Source organism: Epinephelus fuscoguttatus, linkage group LG14 (assembly GCF_011397635.1).
Source record: "Epinephelus fuscoguttatus linkage group LG14, E.fuscoguttatus.final_Chr_v1".
Lineage (NCBI taxonomy): Eukaryota > Metazoa > Chordata > Actinopteri > Perciformes > Serranidae > Epinephelus > Epinephelus fuscoguttatus.
This window is the reverse complement of record NC_064765.1, coordinates 465,896-479,312: the sequence shown is the minus strand read 5'-3', so window position 1 is coordinate 479,312 and position 13,417 is coordinate 465,896. Positions and strand designations below refer to the sequence as shown.

The following is a 13,417-nucleotide window of genomic DNA, read 5'->3' as shown; positions in this document are numbered from 1 at the left end:
ATGGTAGAAAGCAAATGTTCAGCCTGATGCAGCAGATGGTTTGTTCCACTGAACCATCTGAGCAGGCGTCACATCAACTGTTTGTAGGAGGACGGGCACAACAACAAATACTGAGCAGGTGATTGGATGAACCATCAGTCTGTCATCGTCTGTCACAGGCCAGTCAGGAGCAGAGCGATCAGTGAAGTCAGTGTGCTCCAGTTCTGACAGAACCAATGCCACTGCAGTAACAACCTCACTGAAGACAGCTCAGAACAACCAGGCTGAGAGCAGCGACCCTGCCTACAGCAGCCACAGAACACTGAACAACAGATAGCTCAAGTTTTTGAGGTTCTTCTGTTGTATATTGTTCTTTGTATGGCACTTAACTGTGTGTGTGGTTGTGTGTGAGCATGTGGTGTATGGCAGTGGTTCAACTGTTGGGTCACAGGTTCACTCTGAATGGACTTGTGCAAGTGTCAAAAAACACACTTTATTTTGAGGTACAGTAAATTTATTTTGAAATTTCCTGCTGTAGAGCTACTGATGGACAGGTAACTGACCGATGGTGCTTCTCCAAGTTTAAACAGCTGAATTGAAGGAGGCTACGTCTCTGACTGTGTGCGTCACTGTGTGTCAGTGTCAAAGATGCGTCCATAAATGTTGGATAAGGCTTCAATAAGATGAATTCAGTTATCCAGAATGTACAAAGAATAACTTTCAAGTCTTTGTATTCAATTCAGGGCTGTAGCAGGGTGAGATTTCCACAGTGCCGTAACTCTCAGATAATATTGTAGTTTGATGGTATCACAGAATTATCATCATCAGTCAGAATGAACCTTAAAGGGCTGAAAACTGAAGGGTTATTTGTGGCTGAACAAACATGTTATCACTATAACTGAAACCTTTTCAATGGAAGTTTGTGTAAAACATCTGAAAACAAAAGTGACATTCTCGTCCACTTTTATTTTATTTTCCAGATTTGTAGAAAAGCAAACACACACGGTATGAAAACCACCAACTCTCAAATCACAGCATATCTGATGAACTGCTTCAGCTCTGACTGAATAAGTTTCTCTTGTGTGTCCCAGTTGTATCTTTCTCTGTTCAGAGCTGATCTTTGCTCCGTCTTATCTGTTATAATATCTCATGTAGTGGTGAGTCTGTATGAGGTGTGTTTTATTCTCCTGTTAGTATCTCTGCACCGATCTGTCTTGGAGGTTGGAGTATTCACGCCCTCAGTGAGGCCCCCAGAGGCTGCCGGCCCTGTGACGTCCGTGCAGAGAGGAGGCGGGGTGGTGAGATACTTTGAGCCAATCACATCAGAGCACATGGCTTAGCCACGCCCTCCTCTGGCTCTCACATGGCCGGCTGGAGTGAATCCAGTAAGGCCTGGTTGAACATGTCAGGCTGTGGCCTGCAGCCATGAGGACACAGAGTTTACTGGAACAGTGTCACCTTTGTGGCCGAGCGGCAGCACCGACAGAACACCCTGGAAATACAGTAGATTACCCAGCAGTCCTCCTACAGCTGCGCCGCCGCCACTTCATCTGAGGCTTTAACCCCACTGTGTCACACAATGATTCTCTGACTCTGGTTTCACAACACAAGTAATCTGATTTCTTTATAATCAGTGTGTAAATGAATACACAAACTTGAGCTTCAGTCCTTGTATGAAGCTTCTACCATGTGTCGCTCTTACAGCCATAAAAATGACTTCATGTCTTAAATAATGTACTTAACATGTCATGGTGACATTAATAAACCTTTGGTGAATTTTCAAGCCAGGTCAGTTTTATTTTAACACCCAAAAATCACAGATATCCAACATATAACACAAGTCATCAGCATATAACACTCTGCGCTCTAACTGCCTTCAGATCAGGAAACTCCCCAAAAAATCCCTCTGATGGAAAACTGTAGGAACGCTCTCTGACACGCTTCATGCACACACTGTGCATACAGAGCAGACCAATGATTGATTGATTGACCAATGACAGCTCACAGACTTATTCTAAAACTTCAGCTTCAGTTTTCTGGCAGTATGGTCAGACGTTGCTGTGCAGAACACAGATCGTGACTCATTCTCAAATCCTCGTTCAACTCAAGTCAAACTCTGAATGATTCCAGTTAAGACAATGTTTTTTCCGTAACAACCACAGTCACAGAAAACCACCTCATATAACTACATTTAGAATAAACCTCTTTTCCATGGAAGCAACATTCTCTCTGAGTTGTGTCCTAACACCACTGTAGTCTTCCTCATCCACGTGAAGGATGGTTTAAAAATGTAAAGTGAGAACTCACATCTTGAATTTTAAGAAGTGTTTGTACTGAACTGATCCAAACTCCTGTTATAACTCAAAGCTGATGACTGAAATACTTCCACAGAAACATCTGTGTCATTAGTTTTGTTAACACTGCTTGTTAAAGGTGAGGACATCATGCCGTAATCAGTACACGCTCCAACAATATATTGATCAGGTGGTCACAGGTTCACAGGTGCGCACTCACATGACCCAATCTGACTGAGAGGGTTGCAGCTGCATTGGATCCAGAACACCAAACTGTACTTTCTTGTGCTTTACATCCAGGATTATTATAAGCTTCATTTACATTCTTTTTAATGAACTGAATTTTTATTTTTCACTGTGGAAACAATCAGCTGTTCAGTGTGCAAATACAACTTCATCCTCCCTCCTGACGGGTTACTAACACTTCCATACAGCTCCCACACGGCTTCATACAACACAAACAGACAAGGACATGTAACAAGATAAAGACCTACAATCCACCTGACAGTGATTCACATGTCTCCACCTCACCTTTACTCTTGTGTATGTCTAAAGGTCCTGACACACCAAGCTGACGGTGGGGCGTCGTCCAAAGTCGGGCCGTCGGTGAGCGTCTGTTGCCCTAGTTTTTGCGGTGTGTCCCGCACCATCGGCACTTTGGTATCGGCGGCTTTTCGGACGATTGAGCATGTTGAATCGGTGGCGGAGCTTGTCGGTGAGAGAGCTCACTCTGATTGGCTGTTCAGGTTTTATTTCCTCGCCCCTGTAGCGAGTGAATCTGCCTGTAGTGAAACCGGGGCTAACCGGTGCTTCCTCCTCAGGCTCCACTTCACTCAGCTGCCCCACAGACCCGCTGCTTCTTCACACTTTAACCTGAATAACAAACCGGAGCTAGCTGGGAGCGGCTAGCGGAGCGTTAGCCGCAGCATGACCGGAGGGAAGCACAGCCAGTTAGCCTCCGCTAGTCTCTGAGCTAGCCCCGGCTCTCCGTTTGGATCCAACCGGAGCACCGAGCCCTGGTTTGTTATTCAGGTTAAAGTGGGAAGAAGCAGCGGGTTTATCGGGCAGCTGAGTGAAGTGGAGCCTGCGGAGGAAACACCGGGACCGTCTGGATGTAATAGTCCGTGGAGGTGCTGCGGTGCTCGGCTGCACAGATAGGAAACCCCTCGGCTGACAGGATGTACCACTCTCTCACTCCGCTCTCTCTCACGCAGGCGCAGAACGTACGTGCTACTTGGCCGTCGGATGTAGTCCGTGTAGTGTGTTCAAATGCAACTGACACAGGGCGACGTGAGGCGACGAAGACGACGCAACAGTTGGCTTTTGTTGCCGCTAGTTCTTTGATGTTGGTTTGGTGTGTCAGGGCCTTAAGAATGACGTACCCTCCAACATCAGCTGAGAGGTTTCTGCCCTGTCACAGTTCCTGCAGTCTCACATCCTTTCACACTCAGCAGCCTCTACCTGAACAGCAGGTGCTCCAGTTCCTCCCAGTATTCTGCTGCCCTACTGTTACTGCTGTCTGGACCCATCTCTCCATACCTGACCCCACCGTCTCCAAAAATATGAGGTTATGGACAAACTGTGATCCTGTCACCTCAACAATACAGCTGTGAGCCTTCATCCAGGAGTTCATCACAGCTCATCTGCTCAGTCCCACAGTGGCCTCTGGAAAACAAACCAGAGCTGAAACAAACCAGTGTGTTTATAGGACAGTATGTTGGTGAGCTTCAGACTCCAGACTGTGGTTGGTTATGAAATGTCCAGCTCTCACAGTATGAGGCTTTATGGGCTCTCAGATGTCAAACATCTGGTGTCACAGTAAACATTCAGTCTGATGTTTCAGGGTCGTTTCCTCTCTGACAACACTCGTCGTTACACAAACAAATAAAACTCTCAGTAAAAATGAGAGACACTCTGCACCATGCTGTCACAGATACACCTCACACGTCACCCACTGATGAAACACGTGCACGTGTCCCATCCTTTTATCACGACTCAATCTTTATTGTTCCTGCTGTACTTTATTGATGCTGTTTTACATAGTGTTATAATCTTCACCTCCTCCGCCCCTCGACCTTTGTTTGATGACTGCGACAAAGAGTCAGCTGTCAGGGCGGGGCCTTAAAGCTCATTGGTCACTGTTCAGGCGTCCGCTCCTCACAGAGCCTACACCCTAACATACACGTGTGGCCTACAATGTTGTTAGTATTTATACTTACTACTCACATTAAACACACATTAAACATGGCTTAATAGAGACAGTTTCAAACACAAATCAGCTTCACTATAACTCGCAGCATTCACAGACAAACACTTGTCTTTATCTGGACACATTTTTCCCACAAATACAACATGCTAACGTTATTAGCACAAGTCTATGGCAAATTACATTGAATAAATTAGCTTTGTGGCTAGCAGAGTTTTCCTCTACTCATATAAAACCAGGGACAACAGCAACATTTAACAAAGGTAACGTTACAAAACTCAGCTCCATTACATCTCACAAGGTTCATTAATAAATTAACTGTCTGACACCGAACACATTAACATGCTAACATCATTAGCATTAACCTACATTTTACATTGTGTAAATTAGCCTAGCAGCTAGTGGAGATTTTCTCTACTCATATTTCAGCCAGAATAAATCACAATTTATTGTTTCTCATCTGTGAAATTAAAGTAAATCAAAGCTTTGTTTCCACTGAGGGAAATGGCTTCAGCTTACAGAGACAGACAGGAGGTCTGCGTCTCAACAACATGCAGTTATATTTTTGGGGTGGTGCACATGAGGCTACGTTAGGCTACACGTCTGTGTGTCCACACAGAGCCTACGCTGTAGCTTTGGTGTAGATTCAACACAGGAGTATAAATCCGGCTTTACTCTGGAACGCAGCGCCTTAACACATGCTGATCACGCCTCCTGACACTCTGGTGACGGCACGATATTAACACATGATAATCACAAACATGTCCCCCAGAATCTGAGGTGGAGTCTGTCCATCACACCACAGACATGTAACAGCCCTCCTATCAGCTCAGAAATGGGAACATAAGGGGAGCTCAGTCAGTCTCACAGGCTCTGACCTCCCCTCACGGACGCTCCACAGTCTGTCTGATAATGTGGGCCTGAAGCCAACAGCTCAGCGTCAGTCCGTCCAGTGCAGACAGACAAACTGCCTTTATGATCCCTCATCTATTTATAAGACCAGCTCTAATGCACAAACCTGCCAAACCTAAACTCTGTCCTCCATCAGACATCTTCACCTCCACTCACTGATGGCTGTGGCACACCTGCACTGTGTTGAACTACAGACACACATTAACATCTATATGTGTTATATAACAGCTAACATGGACTGCTTATCAGGAGCGTGTGGTAATATGACATCACTCAGCATGTCTGGACACACACTCAGGTCAACACCAGTCAGCAACGTAACTCCACTGAAACAGCCTGCAGACCAAATCAGTGTTTATTTACGGAGAAAATCTTCACCTCGTGTACATTAACTACAACAGCACTGAACAAATGTTGCCTCAGTTAGTGAGTCTTTAGGCACCTAAACAAAGGACCAACAAAAACTAAACATCAGTATCAGTGACAGTGAGCACTGCATTCAGAATATATTCACCACTTTTCTGACTAAGGTCGTTATATGAAAGCCTCCAGACTGACAGACACAGACACATGACGACACACTTTGAGAGGATGTTTTTTTTTTGACTGAAATGAGGCCGTGTGGATGAATGAAACATGAAAACACATTTCAGGTGGTAACTCGTTACCTGACACTGTAAATGTAATAACATTACCCATAATCCTGTTGGTAACATGTAATCTGCTCTTTGTAGCACTGTCTCTCACTTTTAAAACATAATCTTTGATATTTCATTGCATGATTCAAAAGATTAGACACAGACAGTGTGTGAACCAAAAGTGAAAGTCAAAAATCAGTCTCAAGAAACACACGTGTCCACAGTGACTCTGCAACATCCAGCAGTCCTGAGGTTTAACATGTCACAGTCTGTGAACACAGCTGTGATTCATGGTCACAGGATGAGGCGTCAGGGTTCAACACACACCCAACATGTAGTGTGGATCACTGAGACCCAACAACACACCTGACTTTAGACTGTTTCCTGCTTCAGAGACTGAACACTGAGCGGCCAGGAGTCGGGACAGAGATTTTATTTAGGTCATTTCCTGTTTGTTTGATGGTTTGAGTTCATCTGTTCTGATTATTCTGTTCTTGTTCTGAATGAAAGGGTTGATCTGTTTAGATAAATATCACTGACAGCTGTAAACTGACCTTTATTCATCTCTGATTAATATATAAAACTCAGAGGGAGCAGAATAACTTCTCACCACTGACGAACATGAACGATATTATTTAAGTTGCTCATGTGTTGCTGAGGATCCTGTTTGATATAAGTTTAATTTTGTGTTTATATTATTTTAACATGTTCAATAAATTCAGATGTGAGTACCCCTGAGGACGCTGAATAAACAGACCTGTCTGTCAGTGGGGTTGTAAGGTGTGGGCGTCCGAGGCGTCCGAGGCGTCTTCAGCCCCGAATATTTTATGAATGTGGTCAGTTGTTGGTGTGAAGCCATAAAATTCATGACTCATGCTCAAAACCTCAGTCAAGTCAAAATGAGTCCAATAAACACAGTCTGTCTCTGACAGAGTAGGGAATCAACTTTTTTCAGCCACTGACAGATACATGTTCAATAGTAAATCATTATTTTGGTTCTGAACTCAAACACTTAAATATCAAACCAGCATTTGGCAGGAGCTGATTTCCCCCCGGACACAGTCACAGGAAACAAGTTACGTTAACAGAGCCGAATAAACCTTTGATTTCTGTCATGACGTCACTGCGTGCGTAAACAAAGGTGAAAAAATGTAAACACAGCTTTAATGCACAAATTCAAACTTAAACTCTTTGTTCATATAAAACATCTTCACCTCTACTCACTGATGGCTGTGACACACATTAACATCTATATCGGTTATATAACAGCTAACATGGACTGCTTATCACGAACATGTGGTAATATGACATCACTCAGCATGTCTGGACACACACTCAGGTCAACACCAGTCAGCAACGTAACTCCACTGAAACAGCCTGCAGACCAAATCAGTGTTTATTTACGGAGAAAATCTTCACCTCGTGTACATTAACTACAACAGCACTGAACAAATGTTGCCTCAGTTAGTGAGTCTTTAGGCACCTAAACAAAGGACCAACAAAAACTAAACATCAGTATCAGTGACAGTGAGCACTGCATTCAGAATATATTCACCACTTTTCTGACTAAGGTCGTTATATGAAAGCCTCCAGACTGACAGACACAGACACATGACGACACACTTTGAGAGGATGTTTTTTTTTTGACTGAAATGAGGCCGTGTGGATGAATGAAACATGAAAACACATTTCAGGTGGTAACTCGTTACCTGACACTGTAAATGTAATAACATTACCCATAATCCTGTTGGTAACATGTAATCTGCTCTTTGTAGCACTGTCTCTCACTTTTAAAACATAATCTTTGATATTTCATTGCATGATTCAAAAGATTAGACACAGACAGTGTGTGAACCAAAAGTGAAAGTCAAAAATCAGTCTCAAGAAACACACGTGTCCACAGTGACTCTGCAACATCCAGCAGTCCTGAGGTTTAACATGTCACAGTCTGTGAACACAGCTGTGATTCATGGTCACAGGATGAGGCGTCAGGGTTCAACACACACCCAACATGTAGTGTGGATCACTGAGACCCAACAACACACCTGACTTTAGACTGTTTCCTGCTTCAGAGACTGAACACTGAGCGGCCAGGAGTCGGGACAGAGATTTTATTTAGGTCATTTCCTGTTTGTTTGATGGTTTGAGTTCATCTGTTCTGATTATTCTGTTCTTGTTCTGAATGAAAGGGTTGATCTGTTTAGATAAATATCACTGACAGCTGTAAACTGACCTTTATTCATCTCTGATTAATATATAAAACTCAGAGGGAGCAGAATAACTTCTCACCACTGACGAACATGAACGATATTATTTAAGTTGCTCATGTGTTGCTGAGGATCCTGTTTGATATAAGTTTAATTTTGTGTTTATATTATTTTAACATGTTCAATAAATTCAGATGTGAGTACCCTGAGGACGCTGAATAAACAGACCTGTCTGTCAGTGGGGTTGTAAGTGTGGCGTCCGAGGCGTCCGAGGCGTCTTCAGCCCCGAATATTTTATGAATGTGGTCAGTTGTTGGTGTGAAGCCATAAAATTCATGACTCATGCTCAAAACCTCAGTCAAGTCAAAATGAGTCCAATAAACACAGTCTGTCTCTGACAGAGTAGGGAATTAACTTTTTTCAGCCACTGACAGATACATGTTCAATAGTAAATCATTATTTTGGTTCTGAACTCAAACACTTAAATATCAAACCAGCATTTGGCAGGAGCTGATTTCCCCCCGGACACAGTCACAGGAAACAAGTTACGTTAACAGAGCCGAATAAACCTTTGATTTCTGTCATGACGTCACTGCGTGCGTAAACAAAGGTGAAAAAATGTAAACACAGCTTTAATGCACAAATTCAAACTTAAACTCTTTGTTCATATAAAACATCTTCACCTCTACTCACTGATGGCTGTGACACACATTAACATCTATATCGGTTATATAACAGCTAACATGGACTGCTTATCACGAACATGTGGTAATATGACATTACTCAGCATGTCTGGACACACACTCAGGTCAACACCAGTCACTCAGTCCGTTTCCATGACGACAGAGAAAACAGATTTATATAAATCCCTGTAAACATGTCAGTGTGAGTGAAATGGTCCTGCAGTGAATGTGTCACAGTGGGACTAACACACCCAGATCATGTGACTCCTGCATGTATACAGTCAATCAGACCCAAACTGGCCAAGGCGCTCTGAGCATGCTCCACAGTTTCCGCCCCGGGCTTTGACCCGGAAGTCCAATAGCATTAAATGTGTAAGAGAAGAAGAAGCCGGTAACAACATGGAGAAATCTACATCCAGAGCCGTGACTTTTTGGACGGACCAAATGTACAGAGCTGTAAAGTTGTCCACCATGGTAGCAGTTAGCTGCTAGCTAACCGTAGCTAACTTGTTTGTCCATTGTTTGGTCTGTGACGTAATAGGTCAACAGGAAAAAGGTCCAATACTAACAAGCTGAAAGGGGGCATATCTCCACCTATCGTAGAGGAGTCGCACATACTTGGCTCAATAAATGGATTCCCCTCCCGTGCTTGTATACTGGGACAAGGACAGTAGGCCAGTTAGATGTCCTCGTCCAGCTGGGACTGTAGCTCCACTTCACTGTGACTGGAGACATACTGAGTGAAATTAGGTGGGTAAAAAGTGCATATATCGATATCAGCAAAATTAATTGTTATATATCGGCAAAAAATCAATTATCGTGCTTCACTAATATGTATGTGTATTTATGTGTATATCAAACTTTATATAAATCTTATACTTAAAAAGCATCTTGTGTGACTGATGTTGTACTTTGTTTTTTCATATTGTGTTGTATTGTTTGTAACTCTGGTTCATAGCAATAAAGTTTATCAATATTCTTAAATAAATGTTTGTTAACTGAAGTGAACCTGTCCATCATTATGATTAATGATGTTAGTTGTGTTTATGTGTCTGTTTGATATTTAATTATTATAATTACTTATTGTCTGTTATATTCCGATGTTTAGCAGAGAAATTATATTTGTATTAGGTTTGAAATATGAGAGGTAAGTTTTCACCATGAGCACCTTCCTCACCTCTGCTGCTCATGTTTATTCTTATATACCACACCTTGTGTGTTAATAAATATGAAGTGTGTGTGATGGAGGACAGGTGCCTGCTGTTAATATAAATATGAAGTGTGTGTGATGGAGGACAGGTGCCTGCTGTTAATATAAATATGAAGTGTGTGTGATGGAGGACAGGTGCCTGCTGTAACAACACGGAACCTCAGCTCTGTCAGACTGCAGCAGGAGGAAGAGGAGGGAGGGGGCGCTCGGCAGCCTGTGTCCTCAGATAACCTGAATCCAGATCTTGTTTATGATCCTGAGTCCTAGTCCTCCTCCTCCTCCTCCTCCTCATCATCATCATCATCATCATCAGTGAATGAGCCATCTGACATCATGAACATGTCACACAGACTTCATATATCTACAATACTAACAGAGTGGCATGTTCAATAAACCACAGACAGGTTTGTGTGTGATGCTCTGTTCTCCCGTCACCTTGAGTCACCCACCGTGTTTAGTCTGAGCCCCCAGAGACACCCAGGACCCGAACCAGACCCGAACAGGGACCGAACCGGACCCTGACAGGACCCCCTGCCTCTCTCTCCCCCTCCGTTATTACCGCAGAGTTAACGACATACAAACACGTAAATGAGTCGGTACCGACAGCAGCATGGCAGCCTTACCTTTGCTCTTCCTCAGCTCGCTCTTCAGGGACCGGGACGTGTTCATCAACGGAGCCCGGGTCCTGGTGAACAGGATTAACGCCATGCGGAGTCTTTTCTCAACTGTTCCAGTAACTTAACGCGTCAGCTAGCCTCGCAGCTAGCCTCGGGCTGGCAACAAGATGTCGGAGCGGAGTGAGCCGGTGACGTTTTTACATACACATACCGGAATAATCCTGGCTCGGTGTTTAAGAAGCTTCGCCGCGAGTGGAGCTGAACGGAGGAATATTTAGCTCCATGTCCTTCGTCTCTGCGCAGATGACAGTTAACCGGACTCTAGTGACGTCACACTGTTTCTGGGGTTCGTGAAGCGGGAGATGGGCGAGGGAGACACACTTCCGGCATGTTTAAAAAATAAAAGCATGTGTTTCCGGTTTGGTGTGTTTGTTTTTGTAGGGTTAGTTATTTGTTTATTTTTTTATTTTTTTATTATTATTTTGTTTTGTTCTATTTTATTTTAGTTTATTTTGCTTTGTTTTGTTTTAATTTTGCTTTATTTTGTTTTGTTCTATTTTACTTTATTTTGATTTATTTTACTTTATTTTTAATTTTGTTTTGTTTAATTTTACTTTACTGTTTTATCTTATTTTTTAAGCATTGGGGAGGGACTTGGAGAGACATCGAGATATTTCTGTCATTGTGTACGTTGTTTATTGCACCTAATCTTTATCATTTATATGTAGTTTATTTTCCATCTATACATTTGCATTCTTTCTCTTTGTGTACTGCATATATAAATCATAACGTTTTAACTTATCAAGCATCTTTTATTGTTTATTTATTCATGTTCTTGGACCTAAGTAGAGATATTGTTAACATGGTCACACCGACATGTGTTTTACTCTTCATATTTGACACTTTATTTCTACTGTAATGATGATGTGATGCACTGATGTGAGAGATAAATAAACATCCAGTGACTGTAAGGGTTAAAAGTTCAGAGCTCTGTCAGGAAACACTTTTGGAAACAGACTTACCAGTCAAACTGAAAGTAAAAGCTGACTCCAAATTTACACCTGTGTCACATTTGATTTCACTTTATTTGTGGGGGTTGTTGTTGTTGTTGTTTGTTTGTTTGTTTTTCGATTAGGGTTTTTTTTTGGCGTTTATCTCTAAGGACTGTTTATTATTGGTGCAAGAAGGGGAGGAATGACGGATTAAGGAGGAATGATAATTAATTTCCTGCATTCTGATGATTTTTTAAGCACCACCAGTTTTTGCCTTTTGCTTCAGTGTAACTGTATTTGATTTGATTTCACTTTATTATCACAAAAACAGACGTGAATACAAACAGACAAGTCTGAATCAATTTAGCAGATTTGTCTTTAATTATTGTCAAAATAGAAGTCCTGTGCTGCTGTCATGTGTTTTATATACCTGGTTATTATAACACAGCTATAAAACAGCTGGGCTCAATGATTTCATCATGTGTTTTATACACCTGGAGCTGTGTAAAGTCACAGCCAACATAACATGCTGTAAACAGTATGGGAAAGTCTAAGTTAATAAATCTCTATCATATTGTTTAACATCAGTCAGTCAAGTCTAATCCAAAATATTATCTTTTGATCAGGTCAGATTAAAGTGACCTGTGAACACAAGGGTTTTCAGATCAGTTCTATTTAATTCAGTTCCATCCAGATATACAGTAGATGTTGAATCATCATGTTGGTCAGAGGAAATACTTGAATATATTTAATAACACAATTAACAATGATGCAGTATGAACAAAGTGATATAAATAAATCACTGTGAACACAAAAAGATGAGGTTTTGTATTTTATTGGATTTTCTCACACCTGACTTTAGCAGATAGTGGTTTATATCTGATCCTGAACGCAGCAGGAGGCTGTGAGTGATGCTGTGGGTGATGCTGTGGGTGAGGAAAGTAAAAGAGCAGCGTCAGCCTCTTCCTCATGACCACAGCTGAGGAAGGTCCTGAAGCCCAGCTGAGTGAGTGGAGCTGCTCAGAGGATGACTGATAAGACTGTGGTGACACAAGGCAGCTTCAAACTGTGGATCCATCAATCTGATGCCTGTCACCTCCTGCACGCAGCTCTGCAGTCACATCAGCAACATCATTATTATTCTTAATATTCTTGTGTTAACAGATATTTAATCTTGTTTTAAACATGGGCAGTAATCGGGGGTGTAAATATAGATGGTGCAGGCGGGGCGGTCCTGTGAGGTGGGGGGGGGGGGGCTCTCCATCAAAGTGTTGGGTGGAGAATGGGCCCGTGTGGGTGATTCAACTTGTAGAAAAATTCCCACTCGCTGTCTAACAAAAACAATGATTTTACTGCTGCAGCGTTTCAGTGACTCGACCTTCATCAGGCAAAAACATTTTGTTGTGTTCCTCTCCTTTGTCTTTATGAGAGACTGTCACCTCGGAAACCTGCCTGTGTTCACAGAACAACTGTCATTAAATTACAAACAGTGACATTTGCTATATGACCTTAAAATGTCAAACAGTCAGTCAGTAACATCTGACATTATATGATTATTCTATAATTATAAATCAAGAATAAACATTTTTTAATTAATTTATTGTTTTCCTTGATATTTATTGTTATGTTCAGATATGCAGTGATGGCTGCTGGGTAATATGTTATCCATATTACCCACT

At 42.2% G+C, this 13,417-nt stretch overlaps 1 protein-coding gene across 4 annotated transcripts in view; it reads right to left on the bottom strand.

The window, feature by feature from the left end:
• The window catches only part of letm1 (leucine zipper-EF-hand containing transmembrane protein 1), a 29,353-nt gene extending 18,256 nt beyond the window's left edge, over positions 1–11,097 (bottom strand). For all 4 annotated transcript variants that reach the window (XM_049595467.1, XM_049595468.1, XM_049595469.1 and 1 more), the window contains exon 1: positions 10,753–11,097. In XM_049595467.1, the coding sequence (XP_049451424.1) occupies positions 10,753–10,837 (85 nt within the window). In that variant the 5' untranslated portion in view covers positions 10,838–11,097. The remainder of the gene's footprint in view (positions 1–10,752) is intronic.
• Between the last annotated feature and the right edge of the window lie 2,320 nt (positions 11,098–13,417).